This window comes from Carettochelys insculpta, chromosome 11 (genome assembly GCF_033958435.1).
Source record: "Carettochelys insculpta isolate YL-2023 chromosome 11, ASM3395843v1, whole genome shotgun sequence".
Classification (NCBI taxonomy): domain Eukaryota; kingdom Metazoa; phylum Chordata; order Testudines; family Carettochelyidae; genus Carettochelys; species Carettochelys insculpta.
Window position 1 is genome coordinate 12,382,808 of NC_134147.1, and position 27,691 is coordinate 12,410,498.

At 48.7% G+C, this 27,691-nt stretch overlaps 1 protein-coding gene across 4 annotated transcripts in view; it reads right to left on the reverse strand.

Moving 5' to 3' along the window:
• Positions 1 to 8,276: 8,276 nt before the first annotated feature.
• LOC142018921 (haloacid dehalogenase-like hydrolase domain-containing 5) overlaps positions 8,277 to 27,691 on the reverse strand; it is a 63,397-nt gene continuing 43,982 nt past the window's right edge. For 2 of the 4 annotated variants that reach the window (XM_075005167.1, XM_075005169.1), the window contains exons 7-8: positions 20,789 to 20,977; positions 8,277 to 13,717 (exon numbers count right to left, since the gene is read on the reverse strand). In XM_075005167.1, the coding sequence (XP_074861268.1) occupies positions 13,300 to 13,717; positions 20,789 to 20,977 (607 nt within the window). In that variant the 3' untranslated portion in view covers positions 8,277 to 13,299. Of the gene's footprint in view, positions 13,718 to 16,596; positions 16,709 to 17,209; positions 18,328 to 20,788; positions 20,978 to 27,691 lie in introns of all 4 variants that reach the window. The other 2 variants (XR_012646962.1, XM_075005168.1) reach the window with 2 other exon arrangements.

The window sequence follows — 27,691 nt, forward strand, 5'->3', positions numbered from 1 at the left end:
AGCTAAATTCTAATATAAATAGAGGCCAACATAAGAAGTTGGACTGAAAAGAAGTTTCAAACACAGGCAAAAAGGTACAGTGAAAACAGAGCTGCATAAAAAGCTACCAAGAGGTCTACATTATCAGATACATTGAGAAGTAGCTTCAAACACAGTCAGGAAGCTAAACAGAAAACTGAGCTACGGTCAGTGCTACCACTGAAATTCGTTAAAAGCTCGACTGAACAGTAGCTTCTAATATAGGCAGGCAGCTAGGTTGAAAATGCAGGTACATTCAAACATAGCTAGCGAACTACTTTACATAGACAGGAAGCTAGACTGAAAAAAATGAGCTAGAATCATAGATGAAAAAACGACTAGATTAAAAAAAGAAGACTGCAACCAAGCTTCAAAACATACACAGTAAAGCTAAGTTTAAGATAGAGCTGAATTCAAAGCGACCTCCAGGACTACTTTATCAGCCACACAGAAATGTGGATACAAAAATAGGCAGGATGCTATTCTGAAAACTTAGCTACATTCAAATTTATTTAAAGATCGCAGTTGGACTACAGTAAGAATGATACAGAGAAGTAGATTCAAACATGCAAAGGAAGCTCACTGGAAACTAGAGCTACTAGGGAGAAAACTAGAGTAGAGGCCAGACAAAACAATAACGTGAAACAGGTAGGACGCTCAGTTGGAAACTGCAAGAAATGCAAAGCTACAGTAAAAGACAGAGAGGGCAACACAGAAGTCGCTTCACTCATTTTTCAGGCTACTATTTGGGAAAAACCATAAAGATCTATTCAAAGCTGGGAAGGATTCCATAGCCAAAGCAGGACTGAGACCTAGCATCACACATAGGCAGTAAGATAAACTGAGACCTGACGTAGGATAAGATAGGAAGAAAGCAAGGTGGAAACTCAGCCTAAAATTTTAAAACAGTGAGAAAACAGTATTAGAAATTGTCCTGTAGCTCTCATTGAAGGGAGCCGAACAGTTAACCAAATTCGGCATATGCTTTACCCCGCTTCTTAGTCGAGCTTGTAATGGCGTCTACTCGGTAAATTAGACCAAAATTTGAATGTAGATGAGTTCTAATCTTAGCTGTCTTTGTAAGATTGAAAATACTTCTCAGACCGAAGTTTTAATGAACTGCTTAATTTTTTCCAGAAATTTAGATTTGAAGGGCCCCGACTATACAGCATAGATTCTGGTCTAATTGTGAACCTATTTCAGGAACTAGTTCTTTGTTGCCCTCTAGCAATGTTTCAAATTAGCTCAGTTCCAAGCTTAGTGTGAAGATACTTCTTTGTCTTGCGTTAACAGCAGTTCCCTAGTTAGCGATGACTAGAGCTTTGAGAAGAGCTATTTTTGCTTATTGTAGAATTTGTGTCTATCTAAATCATGCTGTCTGACTCTTGCTCACCTCTTCAGCTGAGCTCCCCACATCGGTACAAGGTAATAATCAGTTGGAAAAAGACAGAAGCTACTTCTCAGTCTCTCTTTTAATAATGTTCTCCTGTTAACATTAAAGGTAAATTTCAATACAGGTCAGTTTTCATGCTACCTTCCTCTCTACGAAGCACCTTGGCCTAGATAAGAAAGTAGCCCGCTAGATGTCTTTTAATACGGATCAAAACTGAACCAAGTTTCCTGCCTTTACTAAAACCTGGTTCTTAGGGGCTCTTTTCATGGGGTTTTATCACTGTCTCAACATGGAGTCTGCAAGCAGCTCACAAATCAGTTTAGATCCTTCCAAAAGTCTAAAAACTTCTTCTCGGACAAACTTTTCACATATTCCTCCAGTCTAAATAGAATTTAGATCACAAAGTTGCCAGCTTTTCAGTCTAGATTCGAATCGTATACTCAAATTACTCCCCTAAAGAGACCTGTGTTTTCCATTTTGTATGTTTCAACAAAGCTCAGTTGCAAATCAATCTAACAGCCTTTGTGTGAGGCCCCTGCTTTCTCCTCCTTCAAAGGTAGCACCCTCGCTATCGTTGAATAAAGCTTTGAGTGCAGTTCAGTTTCCAAACAAACAGCGGACCTTTGAAGTTCTATCTAACGTCAGAAAATCTTCTCGCTGTCTTTGAATGCAGCTCTGCTTCTCACTCGTTTCTCAGCTCATGTGCCTACCAGTGTTTCAAAGTAATGCTCAGGCAGGCTATTAACGTAGGTTTACTGCCATCTAGAAATTGAGCGCTTCCTTGAAACGCTCGAGGCATATTTCTGAATCCAGTTCTCAGTATTTTTAAAGACTCACTCATTGGAAGATAATTTTGACTCTAGTTCAATTTCAAACATAGCTGCTTTGCTTGACTAGCCTCGCTCAAGACAATACAGAAGTCCGCTAGCTACCATTGAACGCAGCTCAAAAGTCAATCAAGCTGCCTGCCTAGGCTTTAAGCTGCTTTTCATGGACACGTGGGTATCAGAATGTAGTTTGAGAGCCTCTTTCTTTGAAGCTTCGCTGTGTTCGTATATTAGAAATTAGATCTCAGATGAATTTCAATGTACGCCTCAACCCCTCCCGGAATTTCGATGCGAAGGCAGCTGACTTTTCAGCGTAGCTTCCTGACTAATTTTGAAGTTGCTCAGGAACGAGCACGCTGTTGTGCTCTTGCTGTATTTCAAGGTAGTTCAGCTGTCAAACCCATCAAGTGACCTGCATGTCAAGCTACTTCTTCGGAGTGCTTCAGAGGGAGTACCGCACTATACTTGAGCACAGTTTTGTGTACAGCTTGTGAATTTGCAAACCAACACCCTTCTTTTTTTGAAATTGGGTCTATTATGAATTTAAGAGAGTCCCCACGCTGCCTCCAATACATCTTGCTTTCTCGCTCGTTTCTTAGCTGAGTTTCCAACCTTGTTTCAAAGCGATCTGCTGTCTGTATTTGAGGTGGTTTTCTCATTCACTGAAACTAAGTTCCAAAGCGAAATGAGCTGTTGGTCTTTCTTTGAATGATGTTCTCGCACGAACTTTAAATATAACTTTCAATAGAGCTCAATTTTCAGAAAAGCGTTTTCTCTGCATTTGAAGTAACATCTTGGTCCTGATAAGAAAGTGGCCCTCGAGATGAGATTCAGTGCAGCTCAAAATAGATCCAAGCTTCCTATCTCAACTTCAACTTGGTTCTTAGGGGCTCTTTTTGTGGCATTGTGTTGCTGTCTCAGAGAGGGGTCTGAATGTAGCTCAGTAATCAGTTTAGCTTCTTCCGAAAGTCTAAAACTACTTCTCGGACAATCTTTTCACATATTCCTCCAGTGTGATTAGAATTTAGATTTTTAAAGTCGTCAGATTTTCAGCCAGGCTTCGCGTCCTATTCGGAAAGTACCTCCTGAAAGAGCTCTCTGGTTTATGTTTCAAGTAGCTGAGAAAGAAATGGGCAAATTGTTTAAAACTGGGCCACTTACAGCCCAAGCTGGAATCCCTTTCTCTGTAAGATGAGCCGAGCCAGCCACAGAAGTACCTCTGCTGCTCATCTGGCTTTCCAGAAGCTACATAACCAAACACACAGCTGCTCCAAATACCTAAACCAATAATGCTCCTTCCTCTGGTGAGAGTCTGTCAAAACCTATTTCACCAGATCTGACAGAGTCTTCCAGGTCCCAAAGGGTCTAGTCCCATTCCTAGTCAATATATACTTAGATTTAACCCAAAACAGTAGGCTGTGCCAATAGTTTATTATCTAAAATCTAATGGTTTACTAATTAAGGAAGAAAGAATAGGGTGAGAGAACAATTATTAAAGTGGTATATTACATATTGTGGCAGACTGCTGCCTGGTAGCTGCAGGAGCCTTCTAGAAGGAACGTATGCTGGCTCCTATTGGAGGTCCATGGAGGGGGAACGGGAGGGCCTGGAGGGGGGAGGGTTGCATGTTTTAGGATGGGACATTGATTGGAGAGGGGAGCAGGGGTGGGGGTGGAGGGGGGGCCAGGGTGGGAGTAGGGGCTGGGATGGGAGCGGAAGGGATCTTGGGAGGGGAAACTTCCACGGGTGGTGGAAGGGGAGTTGGGGTTAGGGGCAAGGTGCCCATGCACTCGGTGGCAGGCACCGACGGGGTGGTGGGAATGGTGGCAGGGTCTCCGGGTCCGAGAGGGGAGGGAGGGCATAATGGGAACTCCAGTTCTCCCGGGGTGTCTGGGGGCTGGCCGACCCCTGCCAGGAGGTCATCCCCGATTGCGGGGTGGAGGGGAGGGGCGCACTCTGCGACGTCCTGGAGCAGGGAAGGGTGGCAGTTAAAGGGGTGCTAATGGACAGGGAAAGGGGTAGCGAGGGGGGTGGGGAGTAGAGGGACGGCCCGCAGGCCTCCAATAGAAGACCATCCGCATCCAGGGCTGCCGGGGTGAGACCCAGGGCCTCAACCTCCTGTGAGAGGAGGGCGAGACCGAGGCTGAGGCTTACCTCCTCCAGACGCTCCGCAGGGGCAAGCTGGGCAGCAGCCAGGGGGGTGTCGGAGGAAGGCGAGGGGGCGATGGAGGCGGCCTCTCTGTTTTGAGGCTCCGGCTCTGGGGCAGAAGGGGGGGTGTCCTTTGTGGCTGCCGCGGTGACCCCAGCTACCCCCGGCAGGTGGTCAGTGGCCGAGGGTTCGGCAGGTGGACTGCGGCTGGCGGCTCTTTTTGGTGCCTTGTGGGGGACGCCCACCCTGTCCTCCAACAAGGTGGGGTGCCGGTCGCGCGCACTCCTTTTTTCCCTTTTTCCCGCTACCAGCACCCAGTCCTCCGAGGAGGGGGGCTGGGCGGCAGAGAAGGAAGGGCCAGGGGGCTGAGGCAGCAAGGAGTGAGGGAAGAAAGGAGGGGCCGGGACGGCAGGGGGAAGGGACGGCCCGCCCTGGGGTGGGCCCTGCCCAGGTCCTGCCGCCAGTCCTGCCTCCCTCTCCTCCATGGACCCAGCTTTTGTGGCTGCTCGGGCGCCAGTGCCCACTTCTTCTTGCCTGGCACCACTGGTTCGGGCGCCCTCCGACACCCGAGCAGCGATGGATCCGTCCAGGACAAGAGGAGGAGGGGCGGTCCCAGGGCCTGTCACGGTCGGGGCGCCGCCGGTCTCGTGGCTGGTGCCCCCCAAGTTGGAGGAGGTCCCGGGCTCCTCTTCACGCCGGGCCAGGGGGCAATCCCTCCGGACGTGCCCTGCCGCCCGGCACACGAAGCACCAGGCCTACCCAAGGGTGTAAAAGACCCAGTACTGGGCCCCTTGGTGGGGCACCAGTATAGCCCCCTCCTGGGCTACCCCGCCCTGTGCTGCCGCCGGCGACAGTTGTACTCGAGCCTGCCGGCAGAAGAAAAGCACATGCCGGAGGGCGGGGTCCTTGCAGCCTAGGGGGAGGGGGCTCAGCAGCCCAGGGCGGTGAGGAAAGGCAGAAGGGCGGCGTTGGGAAGGAAGGGCGGGACGGAGGAGAACACCACCCGCACACCCAGGTCTTCCAGCGGCTCCAGGGGCACGTGCACACCCCCAACCGCCAGGCCCCTCTCCACCGCCTCCTGGGCAGTGGCCTCCGAAGCCGGGAAGAAGACAATCTTCTCAAACATCCGGGAGGCCGCCACCACGGCCGCGGGCCCCACCACCCGTGCCAATGCCCGCATGTAGGTTTCTACGTGGTGTGAGGCAGCCACCAGGAGGCAGCGGACTCCGTGCCTCCTGGTGAGCGCGGGGAAGGGACCGCGACCATCGGGGGTGGTAGTCCTAGCGGAGGCGGAGGGAGCAGGGTGCGAGGCGGCAGTTGCCGCCTGGGCATATGACCTGGGGGCCGAACAGTCGGAGCCCCCAGGCGCGGTGGTGGGACCGGGGGCAGGGAGAAGGGGGAGCTGTGCCAGATGTTGCAGCAGCTGGGGTAAGAGCCCCCATCACGGGAGGTTTGGCCTTGCGGGTGGGGCTCTTGCCTTTCTTTTTCCCCTGGCCCTTCCTACCCTTTTGGGGGGTTGGGTTCGGGGCGGGGTCACCGGAGGACGCTGCGGCGGGGGTGGCAGGAGCCCTGGAGCCTACGCCCGCGCCCTCGGCCAAAGAGATGGCAAGGACCCTGGCGGCCCTGGACGAGGGGGCTGCCATTTCAGAGGTGGAAGGGGTGCCAGTGGAGGGAAGGGGGGGGGCATTGCCAGATAGTCCCCCAGTGGTTGTAGTGGCCATGGTGAGCAGTGCAAGGGCGAGGGAATTTATTGGAGTGGGGCACTTTAAGAAAGAACGGGGGAGGGGAGGAGGAGAGGAGGAGGAAGTGGCTGCCCCTCCCCCACCAGCCAAGCTGAGGACCTGGTCGGGAGAGGGAGGTGCAAGAAGGCCACAACTCCCAGCGCAAGATGGTAAACGGCTCCTGCTACTGCACTGGGGGGGTTACAGTGTATGTGAGTGTGGGGAGGTGAGTGAGTGGAAGGGGAGGGGCTCAGGCACCTAACAGAAAGAAAAAAGGGGGGGCGTGGGCACAAGGAAGGGGGGTAGCACCTGCTAAAGGAGTGGGGGTTAGGGAGGAGTGTGCCCATGGGTGCCTGAGGGTGGGCCACACAATAGCTGCTGCTGCTGCCGGGCCCCACAAGAGCGGGGGGGAGGAGGGGGGGGGCAGATGGTTTGGGTGGGGCCCAGATGGGGAGGGCCCTGGCGGCAGCTGGGTGTGTGCGTGGGGGAGGTGGGGAAGGAGGCAGTGGCTGCAGGGGTGGGGCAGGGACCACACCCTTACACCCCACCCCCAACTATGCAGCCACCCCCGTGGAGCCCGGTGGGGAGGGCCCCACCCAAACTCACCCCTGCTGTGGGGGGAAAGCCCAGCCACCGCCACCCAAGAAAGCCCCTTACCTCCTCCGGAGCAGTGGGAATGCAGCAGCCAGCAGGTGGAGAAAGGTGGGCCCAAAGCGGGGGCCAGCAGTCTCCCCACTAAAGCGTGGAAAGAAGGGGGAGGCCCCCCTGCCAAGGGGCAGGGGGCAAGAGTCCCACCCTCACTCTCCCCACCCAGCAGCTTAGGAGGGAACTGCCTGGAAAGGGTGGAGGAGTGGGGGGAGAAAGAGGAGGCTGGCCCAAGAAGGGGAAAGTGGTGGGGGGGGAAAGGACAGCCCTACAGGGGCCTGAAACTGCCAAGGGCTGTCTGCCCCCCTGCACCACACCTCCCAACCATGGGGGGGTTCCCCAAGGGGAGGGGGGGTCCACTGCAGCAGCCCTGTAGGGGGCCTACCAAGAGATGCCGGCTGGTGGGCTAAGGCAGTCTTGGTCCCTGAATAGGCCCAGTTAAGACAGGCAGCTGGGGCCTTATTAGGTATCAGCCCTCTTTGGTCAGATAGGCCCTGCGCTCCCTATAAAAGGCTCCCCATCTGGTAGCATGGGGGAAGGTTTTGGGAGGAGCAGGAGCGAAAAGGTACCATGGGGAAGTGGTGAGTGAAGTGGCCCAGGGTGAGGCTACTACTTTGGGGCAGGGGTAAAGGTCCTGCCGGTTGCCTCTTGTTCTCATAGGGACCCTGGGCTGGAGTGTAGGGTAGAGGGTGGGTCTGGACTCCCCCCCACCTTCCCCCAAGGGATCACTTTACTGGAGCAGGCGCGGGCCTGCAAGGGGACTGGTATTATTCTCCCTGTACTGGTCCTGCCTATGATGAGGATGGCTCGCTAAGCGGAGACCCCTGCCTTTGGAAGGGCCTGGGCAAAAGGGGGGCCTCCGCGAGTCTCTGAGGCAGCACAGATCTGCCAGGAAGCGCAGGGACCCACAGAGGCTGACAACGGACTTTGTCACAATATATAAAGTTATTGATCCAGACCACAGAGATGATATAAGATGAATGTGGATAGAATGTGTGTGAGATACTCTTTCAGATTTGAGCAAGTATTTTGGCAGTTATCTGAGAATCAAAATTCATAGATGAATTGCATTCACGCTTGCTGGATGCAGTGTCTGAGAGCTCTAACAGCAATTTTAGCAAACCTAGAAAGTCTGTGGAAAGTGTCTCAGAATTCAAATTCACATGTGAGAGACACTCAGGATGCTGGGTGACCATCCATCCTGGTTTTGCTGGGATACCCCTTTATTTCAGCTTTCTGGAGAGCATTCTGATTGCTTTTTTTAAAAAGGCAAATCATCCTCTATGTTCCTCTGTTGTTTAAAGGGCTTTCTGGGCAGGCTGGAGAATGGCAGGCAGCCCATGACTGCTGGAGAACAAGGTGGGTGGGCTTTTTAAGCAGCATGAAGTTGCTGTTTAAAGAACTGCCTGGGAGTGCTGAGGACGGTTGTAGAGCACGTTCTTCAAACAACAGTGACCTACTCATCAGGTCCTACCTCCCTTCTGTCATTGATGCTATTGCCATTGTCGTGTCCTATGTTTAGGTTGGCACCTCTGGTCACATGTTGATTATGAGTTTGCAAGCTCCTTGTTCTCCTGCTTCACTGAACACCAATGGCGCTAACCTTCCTCCCTTGGAAGGCATGATGCTGAGGATGGTCTCTGTAAAAAGTTGTCGAGCAGGTTACACTCATATAAAATGGGCTGGATGTACTATTTAGTATTCAGGACTGCTGTCCCTTAAGGGAGCCAGGTGTAGATATCAAGTTGTGATAGCAGAGCTCTGTAAGCATGCACATAGAACTTTAAGATTGTGAGTTACTGTCCCCATGCTAAGAAATGATAGCATAGTAAACAATACTTTGTGTGGATGACAATACCTCAGAGTCATCTAAAAAATGCTATATAATTGTGGGGTATTTCTAAATATTCTTCTCCTCTAGAAATAAAGGTCCAGAACACTTTGGATGACTGGGATACTAATTCTAACCTCCCTAGGATGAGACTGTGGAAGACTGTAGAAATAGCAATGCTCTGTGTCAGATAGAATTGTGGTATAAATTTGGGCTGAGAATACACGATAACTAGAATGAGGCTTTTATAAGTAAAAACTATTTAACTGACTTATTGCTATGACGAGGTGTTATACCCCCAAAGAACTACAGGACAGTGGAAGAAGCCAGTGCTAATGTTTCATGCCCTTGGGTGGTGGAGATTCCTAACAGCCACATAGTTAAAGTTGTGCTCAGAGTTGTACTTCCAGCAAAATTTTCATTCTCATAAATGGTTAAATTTAATCTCTAAATTCAACAAATTCACCTGTCATTGGCCAGGTGAATTCTTGAGCATCTTTACTCTGCAGCATAGTTACTGATTTTGGCAGACAAAACACTTAAGGACAAGCCTGTCCTTCAGGAACACAACAGTCCACCTCGCTTGTCAAAATGGGCGAGAATGGCAGAGTGGGCAGCAAGAACTGGTCAGAGGTACATGTTTGGGGACGCTTTGGGGCCTGGAGGAGACATGGGCATTTAAAGAGGTGCGGAAGTTGAGGAGCTCTGTAAGGGAGCAGGGAGACATGGCTGCAGTGGAGGGACAGAAGCAGGGCTTGTTGCAGTGCCCATGCATACCAGGTAACAGCACCATGAAAGAGGAAGTGCTGAGAACCATGAAAAAGGCTGCGGAATGGAATAGAACAGCAGCTGGGGTTATGAAGAGTCAGGGTGATTGGCAGCATCACACTGAAGGAGACAAAGGTTGGCAGAGACCATGTTAGAGCCTGGGAGATAGTACCAGAGAGGTCTAGAGCCTTGTCGCAGTAGCATTGGTATTGTGGTGTTCCCCACTCCCACCATTATTGCATAATTCAGATGCAGCAACACTAGCAGGAGGCTCCAGTTTACTACATACTTAAATAACCTTGCCCCTGCCTCCTGACTCTCTACTTGTTTTGGGTGAAAAAATGATGTGCCCGCTCCACTAAAAGCAGCAAAGAACTGACTAGTAGCTGATGGAACTATGGCATTTGTATTGTTTTAATCATCGCATGTTCCCACCAGCAGTCTGCTCCCTACTGCAATCATGAGTGGAGGGAGGTGCTGACACGCAACTACTGACAGAACTTGACTAAATTTCTATCGGGTGAATCCATGCAGTGGGGCATGAGCTGCAGACAGGATCGTGCATCCTCTAAGCAAAACAATTGTCAATGGTTCTTACAGCCCAAAAACATGTGAAGGCAGCTGGATATGACATAGGAAGTCTGCTAGAATGTCTTTTCTAATGTCTCTTGTGCTGTCTCCAAGCAAAAGAGCCAACTGCACGTAAATTGGACCAGATCAAACCTACCCAGAGAGTCTGCCATGGCCATTGGAGCTCTCCATATAATTCAAATTCGCACTTAAGCTCAAGTTCTAATTCTATTATTGAATTAACTGGCTCTGCATAACCAGCAACTTGCCTTTCATTTCAAAGAGGTGCAATAATAGGAGAAAGAGCAGGGAGTTGTATCTAGAAAGTCTGTTCAAAGCAAGGCAGGATTCTATAGAAAAACCTGGATGCATCCCCTTCCCCATCCTCACGCTGCTTGATCTAAAAATTACTATAAATTATCCACAATTTGAAGGAATTCTTCACTTGATGAATGGAAAAGCTATGCTTACAGTGAGCAAAATTCTGGCTTAACAAATTACGTATAATGAAAGATACCTATTTGATATGATTTGTCTAAACAAGGATTTCAAACTGAGACTTTTAATTTTTCAATTTGTGAAGCAATGCTGTGCAACTGATGATGCACAGAGACACATTCAAAAACTGTGTATATTTTTTTAAATATTTAAATCCTGATGTATTTGAGCCATTTTCCAAACTTAAAGAAAGCACAGATTCCGTGAAAGATAAGAGTGAACACAATATGGGATTAAACATACTGTCACTTTTATTTCAGTGAAAATGAGTGCAGAAATTGTTTTTCAAAAAGTACAAAGATGAAGACTAAAGCATATTCAGAGAAATGAGAAGCAAGTTCTACTCTTTGGGAACTTGGACTTTGTCTTCTAGGTAGTGTAGTACTAAATATTAAATTTGCAGGTGCCTGCACAGTAGCCTGTTTCTTCAGAGTTTAGATGCCATAGGAGTAGTGTGTGGCAAACACTGCTGACCCAGAGTGACAAGTGTAGGAACCTGAGACAGGTGAAAGGAGGTGAAGAAAAGAAAGAGAATGAGGCAGAACAAACAAAGCACCTCTGAAGCCCCAGCAGCTATAAAATCTATTTTCAGTGCTTGCCTTGGCAGTATCTAGAGATGGTTGAACACATTTTCCTGGTCTTTTACTATGCAATAGTGCTTTGACTTCTCAGGGGAATAATTAAAAGCAGTACTCCACTGCCTGTAGTTACCATGCATACTGTAAATTAAGTCCCTCTCTCCAACGAGAAGACTATTTGAATATTATCCTTTGGGAATTTCTGCATCTTGGTTTTACTTATTTGATTCCCAAACCCAGGTTACCATAGTAACAGATAATAGTTACCAGATAGTTAACAAATAAGTAATACTCACTCATCTGATTCCCAAACACAGATTACCATAGTAACAGTAATAGCCATGCTAGTCTAGATACTATCAAAACAAAAAAAAAAGTCCAGTAGCACTTTAAAGACTAACAAAATAATTTATTAGGTAATGAGCTTTCGTGGGACAGACCCACTTCTTCAGATCATAGCCAGACCAGAACAGACTCAATATTTAAGGCACAGAGAACCAAAAGTAGTAATCAAGGTTGACAAATCAGAAAAATATTATCAAGGTGAGCAAATCAGAGAGAGGAGGGGAGTCAAGAATTAGATAAATCAAAGTATGTAAAAGAGCTTGCTTTATCTAATTCTTGACTCCCCTCCCCCTCCTTCTGTCCCTCTGCTCTCATGTAAACTGATAAGGGAAGCTTCAATGCCAATACATTTTTTTTTATTTTTCATTTAAAGCTTAGTTGACTGCAAAACTTAGTACACTTGCTAATAAAACTTTCTACTACGCCAAGTATTTTGCTACATCTCTAATACAGCTATTTTTTTTTTCAAATAGCTGAAGAAAGAGTTAATATGGTTTGGGCACGATGACTACATTGTTCTTGCACAAATTGTATATCAGATTGCGTATCAGCTGGAAGAACTTCTGTAAGTGTGAGCTCATCTTAAATATGTGAAAACTTCACACATACATGAAAACAAACAGTAACCAGACTATTTTCTGGTATTCTTCATCAACCTCCACAACTTTCTCCATAAGGTATGTTGAGGCCACTTTTCTGAATTAGGAGTTAAAGAATTCTGCAACACACAGTTCAGTACTATAATGTGGCAGAGCTCTCGTATAATTTTGGGATATCAAAAATCCCTAACCATAGTCTTTAGATATGTTTGGTACACTTAGACTGCACAGCATAATAAGGAAATAGGCACATGCCATTCAGCACAACAGAAAGAAGCCACAAACACAGTATTACTGTTGTGCTTTTCCCAGTGAAGAATCAGGTAGCCTACTCCTCTTAAACTCACGTAGGGAAACCTAGAAAATGGTTGGAGTGACTGATTAATCAATGCTAATGGTAGAGGAAGGACTCAAAAATCTGCAGTCATAAAAGCACTGCTTGAAATGGTTTGATAGCAATCTGTCCCCACCACTCAATGACTTTACACGTTTTGTGTGGCTAATTTAAATAAAGATGTGAAAAAAGTTAGCCAGAAGGTGGTTTTCACTGAACACTGTTAGATTCCTATTTAAAGGGAGCAGCCCTAGTCCCTCATGCTTATAACACATACAAAAACAGTTACAAATCCTGGAAATTTCATCTATAAAAAAGATTTTGGTCCAGTGCAGTTTCTGTGTAAAAAGGAGTAAGAGAACATGATATCCTCCAATTAACTGATATTTCTATAACAATGGTCAAACAACTGCAAGTTAGCTTGGCTATGTTTGCTCATGCAATGTCTGACTTCTGCAAGCATGTTTTGCAAGTGGACCTAATCGGTGGTAGCTGAAGCAAGCTCTCAGTAATATTTCAGAAAACAAACTCTTTGTATTAACACAGTTAAAAGGTTTTATAAAAATGGTGACAGACTAAATAAATTAAACCACTGTTTAAAACAAACAGCCATGGGAATACTCATCTGTTAAGACAAACATAGAACAGATGTGACAAACTCAGCTGCATATAAAAGGTAAGACAAGTTAGCGACCACACTAATCTGAAATTTCAAGTAAAAAAAACTTCATTCTTTGCATTGTTTCATCTCTCTAGTGCCAACTGCATTAGTTGCTGTTAAATACAATTGACAGAAGAAACATCAGAAACATGACTGATATATTTTAAAATAAATGGAAATTCTACTTTCCTCAAAACTTTACTATTAGGCAGTACTTATGACAAACAAGGCCAGTTCTGCTGTCCCAGTTCAAGGAAGTGTTTTAAGCAATGCGGCGAAAGGGTTAAACATGTTAAAAAGCAACATTTTGTACAGGGCTGTAAACCCTTGTGTGGTTTTGGACAAGGAGCACTAGGTAGCCTTTAAAAAGTGCTGGTATCTTGATTAGGTGCAAAATTCTCCAGTTGGTAAATGAGATCTACAGCAGCATCAACATCTGTTACAATATGGTCTGCCTCTACCAAAGCAGGATCAAATCTAAAATCTCTGTGGCCATGGAACACAATCTCACTTATACTCTCCTTAGTATTAGAGAGTACCTTTGTGTGAGGATTGTAAACCCCAGTACAAACAAGAACATATCTACAAATCGTGGTAGTAGCAGGAGTTAGTTTGTTTTGCCAAGTGTGGTGTACTTCATCATCCTGAGAGAGCGTGGCAGACCTGGTCCCAGCAGCAACTTTGGCCTGGATATGTCCTTTGGAACACTTCCTGGAATTCTTTTCTTCGAGGTGACAATTATAAAGGTTAGCACCGTATATATCAGTCATTAGGTTGTCTCTGGAAAGCCAAAAATACAGTGTTATCAGCAAAGCGCAATCAAATTCGCAGATTTCAGATGTATCACACTTTTTTTTTTTTTGCAAAGTTTTGGTAAACAAAATTCCATCTCTCTACATAAATACATGAAAAATCATGGTGAGGTCTTTGATCATGATTTTCCTTCAGTACACAGATGCGCGGAGGAGACAGCCTAACAAAAGCTATTTTTATTATATTAGTTTATCATTCGTAACACACATATATAGTAAACCTTTGAGTTATGCAGAGGTTGTGTTCTTGCAACCCCCGCGTAACTCAAATTTTCAGGCAAGTCAAGGGAAGGGCTGGTTAGTTTTCTGGCTCCCAGAGTGGTGACCACCCCATCACTTGGAGGACCCAAGAAACTGACCCGGGCAGCAGCCTGTGTCAGTTTCTTGTTTCCAGCCAGTGTAGTGGAGCCAGGAACCAGAGGCAGCCTGGGTCCCAGCTCCCCTCCACTCCCTGGAGCCAAGAAACTGACCAAGGCTGCTGCTAAGAGAATACCCAGCAGCCAGGCTCACTGCAACCCTGTGGGTCTGCAGCTGCTGGGCGTCTGTGACAGTGAGTTCTGAGGGTCATGATCAGGCACAAGGAGCGTTATCTTCCAGAAGATTGCATCTACACAGCCATGGTTGCTTGCCTGGAAGAAAGGGACAGGAAATGCCATGGATGGGGTCCCATGGCTGGAAAGCTCTTCCATGGGCCCTGGCTGCATACCACATGAAAGGGCCCCTCCCAAACAGCCCCTCCCTGCACATGCTGCTGAGGCCTGCTGTGCTGCTTACAGCAAAGCTCAGCTTGTGTCTGGTCACAACTCTCAGAACTCACTGTCATAGATCTGCAGCGTTGCCCTGACCCTGGCTGCTAGGCATTCTCTTGGCTACCCTCCTAAGCACCTTATGGCCCAGGTGACTGAGGCCCAGGGGTACCGACTCACCAAGGCCCTTGCTGACCCCTCCCCCCGCAGCTGTCCAGTGCATGTGGACCCACACCACCAGCACTGACTGGTGGGACAGGTTGGTCATGGCCAAGTGGGACGACACATGCTGGCTGCAGAACCTCCAAATGAAGGAGACATTGTGGAGATCTGCAGCTGGCTCGCCCCCATCCTTTGACAGCAGGACACATGGATGCAGCCAGCCTTCTCTGTTGAGGCGCACATGGCCATCACAATCTGCAAGCTGGCCATCCTGGACAGCTATCGCTCTATCAGGCAGCAATTCAGGGTGGGCAAGTCCACCATCAGGGCCATCGTTCTCAAGATAAGCCATGATCTGTGCCCTAACCCAGCCTGGGGAGCAGGTGAACTGGTGGGGCAGGGAGGCCTAGCGCCAGGGGACCACAATGCCCCATTCATACACAGGCCCACTGCTAGAGGGGTACCCTGCTGGGAGGGACAGAGGGCCCTGTTGGGAGTGAGGGGAAGGCCAGGGAGGGGGCAGAGGGACCCTTTTGCACACCCATGAGCATGCTCACTCTGTCCCCTGCAGGTCATGAGGTGTGCTGTTGTGGAGGCTTGTGAACATCAGGCACCTGAACATGGCTGTTGCAGGGTTCCCCACAGAGCTTTGGGTCAATTGACAGCATGCACATCCTCATCAGGACCACAGCACCAGCCACTAAGTGAAAAGCAAGGGGTACTGTTCCATTGTGCTCTAGGCAGTGGTAGACTATCAAGGGCAGTTCACAGACATCTATGTGGGCTGGCCAGACCACGCACGCAATGCGTGCATCTTTCATAACTCCACCCTGTACTGCAGGATGGAGGCTGGCACCTAAATCCCCCAGCTGGAGCGTGCCATTGGGGATGTTGCCATGCCACTCTGCCTGGAGAGTGACCCAACCTACCCACTGCAGCCCTGGCTCATGCGACCATACATGAGCCACCTCACCCCCTTCAATGCCCAGCTCACATGGACCCACTACCCCATTGAGTGTGCCTTCAGATGCCTGAAGGCGAAATTAAATGCCTCCTCACACACCTTGATGTGGGAATGGAAAACAACTTCCAGGTCATGGGGGCCTGCTGGGCCCTCCACAACCTCACTGAGGCATGCGAGGACACCCTTCCCCAGGGCTAGATGGCCAAGGCTGTCCCTGGATATGAGTTGCCCGGCAGGTCAACCAAGGCAGGATCTGCATCTGGGAGGCACTCTGGGAGGCATTCACCCATGGGGAGCACTGACCCTCACCTGAGCATCCCTCACAGGCCCCCCTCCATCCCTCATTTTCCCCCCAATAATCAGGGACACAGGGAGTTGGAAACTGTTAAACTGTATTAACAAATAACTGTACAACAATAAATAAAGGTTTAATCTGTAACGTGTGGGGATAACTATTTACATGAGAGGTCATTAAATGGGGTGGGCATAGGGGGCACTACTCAAGGGATGGGGTGGAAGACTGCAAGCCCAGTGCCCATAGGTGCCTTTCCTGCCCTGGGTGTGCAGTCTCTGTCAGGTCATTGAGGGGACCAGGAGTACAGGGAAGTAGGAATGTGGGGCCATGGCCTTGGCTTCAGCTGGGGCTGGGGAAGGTTCAGGGGACTGGGGTTTCTTCACAGGGACCACCTTAGCCACAACCCAGGCCCTGAGGCTTTTCAGGGTTGCAGCCGAAAGGCCCGTTGGCAGGAGGGTGTCCATGTCTCGGGCAATAGGGCGGGGTGGGAGCAGCTGGGGGGGCAGCTCAGCGAGGGCTCTGCACACTGTGCAAAGCATTCCCACAACCACCCTCCATGTGTCCCGCTGCCAGGCTAGTTGTGTCTCGTCCAGGGCCAGCCACCTCTCGGCAAGGATATTTTGGTGCTGGAGATGGCTCTATAGGCTGCGGCCTCCTCACCATGGCCCTGGTATAGGTACCTCTGGGTGTGGGCCCACCAGCCTGCGGGTGCTAGGGCTGCTCTGTGCGTGGCTACAGGTCTGGCCAGCCCCCAGCTTCTTGTGCAACTCTCCCAGCCCTTGGATGGTGCTGCTGTAAGACATGAAAGGTGATGGGAGGAAGAGGGAGAGGATCAGTACCTCCGCCTGGCCATGGTTGCCAGGCTTGCCATCGCCCCCATTGGCAGCTGCCCCCACCCCTAACCTGAGTGACAGGCATGTTCCGGGGATGCCCCTGTAGTGGTGGCCTATGTTTCCTGCACACTGGTTCAAGCTGCACATGGCCTTGAGGATGGTGCTGTCTGTGGTGCCGGCCCACACCAGGAACAGGCTAGTGGGCAAGTGGTGTGTGTTCGGACACAGGGGAGTCCCTGCCTGAAGGGGCAGGTGGGCTGGGTGCAGCTAGGCACCCTGAGGTTGCCTGTTGCACGAGTGTAGCTCGCAAGGCTCTCCACAGGGAGGGTGCTGGGTGTCACCGGCAGGTGTACCCATGGCCCAAGGGCACACGCCAGGGTGGGATGTCAGAGGTTGAGATGTTGCATGTAGACCCAGGTGTGCCCCCCACCCCCAGGTATGCGCCATGGCACGCACTTACCAGACGCTCCCTTGAAAAGGTCAGATGATGCCCAGCTGGAGGTGCCCTGGCTGGTGGAGGTGGAGGGCAGCTTGATGATCAGAAAGCCCTCTGAGGACTCATTTCCACATGGGACCTCTGGCTGTGAGGTGCTGAGCTCTGTGGCTGGTCCAGACTAGTCTTCGGCTGGGCCTGCTTCTCCTTGCAGTGCAGCGGGGGCTCCGGTGCTGCTGTATCTATGGTGTTGTGGGGTGGGGAGGTGTCATCCTCTGCCAGGACGTCCTGTAGCTACCTGAAGTAGGGGCAGGTTGCTGGGGCCTGCCCAAACTGGCAGGCACTGGCCTGGGCCCTCCTGTTCCCCTGCCTCAACTCCTTCACCTCACATTGGACCTGCTCAAGGGTCTGGGAGGAGTGGCCTTAGGCAGCCAGGTCATTTTTTGAGACATACAAAGGCAGGGGCGTTCCTCTGGTACCTGTTGTGTCCCAGAGGGCCTCTTCATCCTTCCAGAGCCGCAGGAGTTTCTGGAGCTCTGGCTCCGTGCAGAAGGGGGCCTTCCTTTTTGTGGGCTGACTGGGGTCCTGGCTGCCCTTGGCCAGCAACTTGAGGGTGCCCCTGGGGGAATGGGGTGCCTGGCTGCTAGTCACCTGTTGGGCTCTGGGCTCCGCTCTCACTGCAGGGGTGGCTGGGGAGTGTGTGCTGCAGCCCTGCATGTGCTGCCTGTCTCCACACGCTCAGCTTCCTGCCACAGGGTCTTCGGGTCCTTGCAGCTTTAAAAGTGACCAGAGCCAGAGACCAGAGCCCCACTGGGGCTGCCTGGAGCATCTCCATGGCAGATTGCTCTGTTGGAAGAAGGGGCCACAGAGCATCTACATGTTTTCAAGGTGCTCTTCCTGTCTGGGGAGCAGAGTACGGCATCTGGAAGAAGGAGTGCATTCTTCCCGATTCCTTTCACGCGTAGGAGAGAGCTGGCTTCTTCCAAAAGACTGTGTTTGTGTAGACGCAGCCAAGTGGTATAGTTAGGGAATGCCAGAACAAAGTTTGACGTACATCCTGTAAATCTTCATACAGCTGGATGTGAAAGAGACAGGCATCACCATTTGCTTCCCAGCCCTGGTTCTTTATGGTAGTGGGATCCATCCTGTTTGAGCAAAGTAGACCATGTATTTTTCCATGTGACTCCCTATGTGGTCATGGAATTAAAGACTGTGAGGCACTACGAGTTCAGAACTACACTTACCAGTGTCACATTCATTCTGTAATGTCCCAACTTGAGTTTTGAACTCGCAACCTTATTTATACAGTAAACCCTTGAGATACGCACAACTTGGGTTAACACAACTGCCACCCCTGGCAGGAGCAGGAAACAACTCCTGTCAGGGGTGGCAGCTACAAGTAAGGCTGCAGCCTGACTCTTGGTTTCCTGCTCCTATCAAGGGAGCAACCACTCCTGTCAAGGGCAGCAGCCATGAGTCAGGCTGCTGTCCGACAGGAGCAGGAAACCACTCCTGTCAGGGACAGCAGCCTGACTTGCGGCAGCTGCCCCTAACAGAAGTGGTTTCTTGTTGGGGGGGAGCAGCTGTGAATCAGGCTGCTGCCACTGACAGGAGTGGTATTCTAGTCTCCAGTATGGCAGGGAGCTGGGAACCAGGTGGCAGCCTAGCTCCCAGCTCCCACCCACTTGCAGAGCTGGGAAACTGACCAGGGCAGCAGCCCTGGTTAGTTTCCTGGCTCCAAGGAGCAGAGAGGAGCCAGGCTGCCCCTGGTTCCTGGCTCCCCTCCACTGGCTGGAGCCAGGAAACTGATCAAGGCTGCTGCTCTTCTTAGTTTCCCCTCTCTGCAAGTGGAGGGGAGCCAGGAGCCAGATTGCTGCCTAATTCCTAGCTCCCCACCCACCACTTGCAGGATCCGGGACCAGCTTGTTAGTTTTCCAGGTCCTGTAAGTGGCAACTGGTGGAGAGATGGGAATAAGGCTGCCCCTGGTTCCTTGCCCTCTGTCACTCTGGAAACCAGGAAACTGACCAGTCCTGCTGGGCTGGGCTGTTTCCCAACTTCTGCAAGCCCCGGGGAGCCAGGAACCAGGCTGCAGCCTGGTTTCTGTCTCCCCTCAACTTGCATGAAAATTTGAGTTACATGGGGGCTGCAGAAATGCAACTTCCACGTAACTAGAGGGCTTACTGTATTAAGAAGAAATACATTTTACTATGTACTTTGTATGTAACTAACAACCCTTTTATGATGATTGATCAACAGGGGGCAAGGCTGAACCCTAAATCTTCATCATAGATTAGGAGTTTCAACCTGGGGTCCACACCTCCAATCAAAATATTTTAGGGGTCCACAAATGGAAAAAGGTTGAAAACCACTGGTACAGATTTCTACCATGTTAACTATAGAACTAACTGCATCAGTTTGTAGAAGGTTGATCCATGGAAGAAAACAGTCACTGAAAAAGTTCATGTAACACACGAACAGGGGTTACATTATGAAGATGTTGCCTAAATTTACAAAAAGCCTAGTGAACCCAAAGAATTGGAAGTTACACACAAAGGCTAAGTGGCTGGTATATGGTCGTGCCATAACAGAGCTCTGGGTTCTCTTCCCAGCTTGTGCAGACTTTCACTAGGATATGAGGCCTTGTTCAATAAATAAGGGTTGTGAAGAACACAGAATTAGAACTGATGTAGGATTCATGGTCTCCTTCCCAGCACAGTGCACGTTCCCATAGATCAAAGTTATTTTGACAGGAGAAAGCAGCTGTGGCCTCCAATTTGACTGAATCTCCTTCAGGAGGTGCTACATGGCATGCTGGAGTAACATCAGTATGCACCACATACTGGAATACTGAGGGGCTTTGGTAAGCTGCCAAAACATGCTGCACTGAGGAAAAACCAGAAGTTGTGATTTTTGACTCCTTTGTTCGAATCTGAATGGATTTTACAGGTACACAGCAGAAGGCACCTTCCTCCCTCCCTCATTATCCCTTTCCTAAATTTCAAAGTCTTGCTCTAAACTATGGAGGTGCCCAACCATTAAAAAAGTGTTCTGAAGAATTTTTAAAATGGCATTAAGAACTTTAACATAGGGGTTACTGCCAATCCTGCTGTACTGCAAATGCAACACTAGTTAACCCCCAAGGAAAAGACCAATTGTAACATTCAGTTTACCCTAAAGTATTAGCCATTTAGAATCATAGAATCCCAGGGCTGGAAGGGACCTCAGGACGTCATCAAGTCCAGCCCCCTGCATAAAGCAGGCTCAACCGGGCAGGTTCTGGTTGTGCATCAGTTACTCCAAATTCATAGAGCCAGACCATATTCATACAGTAACATTTCCTTAACTTCTTTTTATGCAATTATTTCTTTAGAAGAATTTGGAGTAACTGATGCACAACATGATCTGGTTTAACAGAAAACGTAAATTCCATGAATATAAACAATAACTTTCACTCAAACAGATTTTCAAATTTAAAAAGTTACTCTTAAAACAAAAGATTAGGACAAACTAGCAATAAGATAATGGGAGCCACAACATTTTTCCTCACTGTTACTTGTGCTGTAAACAGTTTCCTAACATGCACATCTGATGATCTTCTCTCTTACCCAATGGCATAAAGTGTTTGAATAGGCTTCTTCCAGTGTCTTTGTATAGCTTGCATCCTAATCAGATACTCTGCATAGTGATAGGTCAGCTCACTAGGCTTGCCCATTAAGGCCTCATATTTCAATTCTTTGCCAGTGATCTTCTGGTAAATATTTTCCAAACAAACCATGAATGTTCCATGCCCAAATCTGGAAAAGAGAGCATTACAGAAACAAATTGCATCAAGAACACAAAGTTTCAATTAATGGAGTTTTGGTGATACTTGTTAATTCTTGGAACTTGCTACAATTTGCAGATTTCAGCACTGCTTTAATAGAATCATAGAATTCTATGGATGGAAGAGATCTCCTGGTCATAGAGTTCAGCCCCTGCCCAGAGCAGGACCAACACTAACTCAATCATCTCAGCCAGGACTTTGTCAAACTGAAACTTAAAAACCTCTAGGGATGGAGATTCCCAGGTTTCTACGTAACAAGTTCCAGTGCTTCATCACCATCCTAGTGAAATAGTGTTTCCTAATATCCAACCTAGATGTCCCCCTCTGTAATTTGAGACCACTGCTCCTTGTTCTGCCATCCTACTACTGAGAACAGCCTCTCTCTATCCTCTTTAGAGCTCCCCTTTTGAAAGATGAAGGCTGCTATCAAATCACCCCTCAGTCTTCTCTTCTGCAAACTAAACAAGCCCAAATCCCTCAGCCTCTCCTTGTAGCTCATGTGCTCTAGTCCCCTCATTGTATTAGCTGCTCTCTGTTGGACCCTCTCCAATGCATCTACATCCTTTCTATACTGGGAGCCCCAGAACTGGATGCAATACTCCAGATGTGGCCTCAGCAGTGCCTAATAATGGGGAATAATTTCTCCAGAGCTGCTGGAAATGCTCCTCCTAATGCACCCCAATATGCCATAGCCTTCTTGGCTACAAGCCTTCTTGACTCATATCCAGCTTCTCATCTACTGTAATCCTCATATTCTTTTCTGTAGCACTGCTACTTAGCCAGTTGGTCCCGAGCCTGTAACAATGTTGGGATTCTTCTGTCCCAAGTATAGGACTCTCCACTTGTCCTTGTTGAGCCTCATTTTTTTTGCCCAATCCCCCAATTTGTCTTGGTCACTCTAGACCTTATACCTACCCTCCAATATATATCTATCTCCCCAGCTCAGTGTCACCGGCAAATTTGCTGAGGTGGGAGGCAATCCATCCCCTCATCCAGATCATTAATAAAGATGTTGAGCAATAGCATCCCTAGTACCGATCCTTGAGGCACTCCGCTTGAAACTGACTTCCAACCAGATACTGAGCTGTTGATCATTATCTGTTGGGTCCGATCATCTAGCCAGCTTTCTATCCACCTATCCATTTATCCAATCCACATTCCTTAACTTGCAGGCAAGAATATTGTGGGAGACTGTGGCTATAGTCTACACTAGAGCATAAAATTGATTTTAAGGGACATAGTTTGATTTTATAATTTACCCGTCTACACTGCAAATATCATTAGGTTGATTTTAAGGTGTGCTAAAGTTGACTTTTGTGCCCTGCCCATTTCATGAGGTGTAACACCAAGTTTGAATTTACAGTCAACTTAAGGCTAGTGTAGAAAGCGTTATTTTAAATAACTTTTATTGGCCTCCAGAGTAGGCATCCTTCAGTGTACGTAGACTATGGATCATGCCCTTCGTAGTTCCAGTTGGGATCATCATTTGCAGTGTTGACTGTGACTGTGAAGGCCCACACAAGAGTGACAGTCCTTGCTGCATCTGTTGCATATGTAATGGGTGTCTGGCAGGTCCTTAGTGTGCTTTCTGTGGGCTCGCTTCTCCTCTGCTAGCTGTCTGATCCTCATCTCACCCTTCTGAAGGCCCTTGTGTAGTTCCTGCCTCCCTCTGCTGCGATCATCTGCCAGTTCCTCTCAGCTGTCCGACTCGATGTCTACCTCCCTGAGGTCCCTCTTGCAAACATCTCTGTAGCGCAACTGGGGGTGTCCGGGAGGTCTTTTGCCAGAGGCCAGCTCGCCATACAGGATGTCTTTTGGGATCCTTCCATCATTCATCCTGTGGACGTGGCCAAACCAGCGGAGCCGCCGCTGCCTGAGGAGGGTGTGCATGGTTGGGATTCCAGCGTGCTCAAGGACAGTGGTGTTGGACACTCTGTCCTTCCACGATATTCCAAGGATGCACCTGAGGCAGCGCAAGTGGAAGATGTTCAGCTTCTTTTCCTGGCGGGAGTACAGGGTCCAAGACTCGCTGCCGAAAAGGAGGGTGCTGAGGATGCAGGCTCTGTAGACTTGCATTTTGGTGTGGGTGTACAACTTGATGTTATTCCACACTCTCTTGCTGAGTCTGGACAGAGTTGTGGCTGCTTTTCCGATCCTTCTGTTTAGCTCAGTCTACAATGACAGGGTGTCAGTGATGGTGGACCTGAGGTAAACGAACTCATGGATGACCTCTAACGTATAGTTGTCAGTGCTGATTGATGGTGGCTCAGCAACATCCTGACCAAGTACGTTTGCCTTCTTTAGGCTGATGGAAAGCCCAAAGTCCTGGCATGCTTTGGAGAACTGATCCAGCAGTTTCTGAAGCTGGTCTTCTGTGTGTGACACTACAGCAGCATCATCTGCAAACAGCGTATCTCCAATGAGGACTTCCCGCACCTTAGATTTAGCTTTCAGCCTTGCAAGATTAAACAGTTTCCCATCAGATCCTGTGTGCAAAAAGATGCCTTCTGTTGAAGATCCAAAGGCGTACTTCAGGAGGAGTGTGAAGAAGATCCTGAACAATGTTGGAGCAAGGACACATCCTTGTTTGACACCGCTTCTGATGCTGAAAACATCCGATAATGTGCCGTCATATTGGATGGTTCTTCTCATGTCTTCGTGGAAAGACAGGATTATCTTGAGTAACCGTGGTAGACAGCCTATCTTGTGGAGCAGTTTGAACAGTCCATCCCTGCTGACCAAGTCGAAGGCCTTGGTAAGGTCGATGAAGGCAATATAGAGTGGCTTCCTCTGCTCCCTGCATTTCTCCTGCAGCTGCCTCAGAGAGAAGACCATGCCAATGGTAGATCTCTCTGCATGGAATCCGCACTGTAATTCAGGATACATCCTCTCAGCAATCTTCTGGAGTCTGCCGAGGATGACGCAAGCGAACAGTTTACCAGTGATGCTTAGGAGGGAGATTCCACGGTGATTGTTGCAGTTGCTTCTGTCTCCTTTGCTCTTATACAAGATTACAATGTTAGCGTTGTGCATATCCTGTGGAACCTCTCCCTCTCTCCAGCACAGGCACATGTAGGGGTTCCAGGAGGGTGTCCGTGGCACACTTGATTACCTCTGGTGGTATACCATCCTGGCTTGGGGCCTTTCCTACTGCAATGCTGTCAATGGCTTTCTTCAGTTCGTCCACAGTTGGTTCTCGTTCTCTACGCCAATCGAGCAAGAGCTTATAACCAGTATCGCTTACCTCCTCTGTTGGTTCAACACTGTTAAGCGATGCTGGAGTACCTCTCCAGGCGCGAGCCTGGGCAATTTTTTTTTTTGGCCTCCAGAAATATCCCACAATACCCCCGCCCCAAGTGTCCATTCTGTCTGCTTTCACCTCTGCTGCTCTCCAGGTGTGCAAAAAGTAGGTAACAAGCCTAGGATATGAATTTGTAATTCCCTTCTGGCCAGCATCATGGCTAGCGCACTTCAGAAGCCATGAGCTCTCAGAGTTGCAAAAGAGCTCCAGCATAGAGCCATCAGGAGATCCAGGATATTGTTGCTGTGTGGGGGGATGAATCTCTCCTGCAGCAACTGTAAACCAACAAAAGAAATGGGGACATTTATGGGAAGATTTCACTGGCCATGCTGGAGAAAGATTACACCAGAGTTGTAAATCACCAGTGCTGGGTGAAAATCAAGGCACTCAGGCAGATGTACAATGAGGTAAAAGAAGCCAACAGACGGTCTGGGTCCTCTCCCAAAACATGATGCTCCTATGAACAGTTCGATGTGATTCTGGGGAAGAATGCTGAAAACTGCCTTGACTCCTCAGGAGAGACTGCTCGCTGTCCTTTGAGAGCAACAAGGATGAGGAGATGCATGCTGATGAAGAAGAGGAAGATGATGAGCAAGCCAGTCAGCAGGCAAATGATGAAGCTTATCCTGCAAACAGCCAGGACCCCTTCTTTACTCTTGAGGCAGTCCCTTCATCACAGGATGCTCCAGAAGTGAGCGATGCTGGAGAGGGAACTGGTAAATCTATTTTTAAACTGCTACAAGTGAGTTGCATCTGGAGTTGAAGGCTACTTTTGGTGAGTATATTTTTCTAAACTGCTACAAGCAGGTTGCCACTGGGGTGGGGTGGAGCTATGCATCTGTAGGCCAGGGTCCCTAGATGAGCTTGTTAATGTTTCTGGAGATGGAGCACTGATCCTTTCTGGAAATCTCCATGAAGGTCTGAGACAGGTACTCTTATTTTTTCACAAGGCTTTTTGTGGAGGCCTGACTTATTTCGGCTTCCACTATGGCACCCCTTGCCACGCCAAGCCAGCAGTAAGTAATTTGGCATCATGACACCACACCGCATTATTGCAAATTTCCCAGACCTGTGCCCACAGAGTATGAGCATATTTTCTTTTTCACTTTTTGTTATTCTTAGGAAGCTGATGTCTTTTTGCAACCTAGAAGAAGCACAGGAAGTTTCATGAAAGTTTGTCTCTTTAACATTATCACACTGTTCCCTGTCCATTTAAATTTCCCAGGACTTACCCTCACCAAGTGGTTGGCAGGCTCTTTGGTTCCCTCCACCCCATGGGCTGGTAGGCTCTCTGGATTCCTTCCCATTTGTGTGGCTGGCAAGCTCTCTGGGTTCTCACCATCACCATCACATAGCTGGCAGGCTCAACCCTCCCATGTGGCTGCCGGGCAGTGTGGACCCTGCTTCTGGACACCAGGATGTCCAGTATGGGATTCCAGTGACTTGAAAGGTTTTCTTCCTGCACAGGATTTTGGAGCAGATGCTGAGAATTTTATTTTCTGTGCTTCACATTTCATAGGACTGCCCCTGCTCCCCACCACATACCTGCTGGGCTGTGTGGACCCTGTTTCTGGTCACAGGCATGTCCAGCATGAGAATTCAATGCATTACTGGCTGCTGTGCTGTGCCTCCCCGACTCCCTTATCTGCCAGGATCTTACTATGCTCACAACATGGAAATGCTCTGAAGAAGATGTAGCTTCTTTTCTACAGAGATTGATTCATTCTCCGCCTTAAGAGGCCAAAAGAGGCCTTGTAAAACAAAGGATGCTGTGACTGTGAAATACACCTATTCATTTTATGTCTCTGTGTGTTGATTCAGATTTAAAAATTGTATCTATTTTTTTTACCTTGAACATCTTCAACAGGCAGCACAAGTAGCAGAGTGACTGGTGTCCCATTCCCTGCCCACAGACAGGCTCAATGATGTGCCACAGAAAAAGAACAAAGCAAGACAGCATCCTGCAAGAGTTGCAAGAGGCTCAGAAAGAGCGAGTGCAAGCCGCCACTGGTAGAAAGTGGACACAGCAATGGTGACAAAACATGCTACAGCACAGGATCCAGAACACAGCAAAGTTCCTGTCAACTGTCAAGGAACAGAACAAGATACTCCAGTCCCTACTGAAATTACACAGGGCCCCCCCGCACATAACAACCCTAACCTGACCTCCTTACCACGTTCCCTGGCATCCCCTTGTTGGGGGCTCAAAATGCACAGGGAAAGGACAAGGGCAAGGACAGTCTTGCAGTCCACCACTTGGAACTCTCCACACAGCAGAATGCTCACATTCCCCCACATGTGACAGCAGGATTCCCTTGCTTTCCCATCCCTTGACATCAGTCTCTAAATAAAAACAATGTAGGCCAGAAAAGCACAGTGTCATTTATTGGTTAACCTGGGGTAGGGAGCAGCTGGAGGTGCTTTTATAAAGGGCAAGCACACATGACTTGTGTGTGCGTGTGAGTGGGGGGGGGTCGCACTACTTAAAAGTAGAAGTTTAGTGTCGTCTGCTCATTCATAAAGCTGAATTTCAAAGTATTCCTGATTTGATTGCAAATATCTGTGCTCTCCTGGTTGCCCTTGTGTCCAGCTGCTCACAAATACTGGCCAGGACTTCTGCCTCTGTCTTCCAGCCCAGCATGAAATTTTCTCCCTTCATGTCACAAAAGTTACGAAGCACACACAAGTCTCCACCACAACAGGGATGCTGGCTTTGCTGAGGTCCAAACATGTCAGAAGGCACCTGAATCTGTCTTTTAAATGGCCAAAGGCACATTCTACCACCATTCTGCACTTGCTCAGCCTGTAGTTGAAGTGCTCCTCGCTGCGGTCCAAGATGCCCATGTATGACTTCATGAGCTGAGGGAGCAGAGGGTAAGCAGTGTCATCTAGTACCACTACGGACATCTCCATGACTCCAATCTTGATTTTCTGGTCTGGGAAGAAAGTCCCATTCTGAATCTTTCTGTACAGACCAAACTTACTAAAGATGTGCACATTGTGCACTTTTCCCAACTATTCCACATAGATGCTGGTGAAACAACCTTTGTGAGCCACGAACACCTGACACACCATGAAGAAGTAACCCTTGTGGTTTATGTACTCTGAGGCTAAGTGGTCTGGTGCCAGGATGGGGGTACATGTTCCATCTATTGCCCTACCACACTTAGGAAACCCCATGCCAGAAAATCTGTCCACTACATTATGCACATTTCCCAGAGTTATGATCTTTTGCAGCAGAAGTGCATTGATTGCTATGGCTACCTGGATCACAACAGCCCTCACTGTTGATTTGCCCACTCTGAATTGATTTCCCACTGACTGGTACTTGTTGGGCATTGCAAACTTCCACAGAGCAATTGCCACTCACGTGAGAACAGTAAA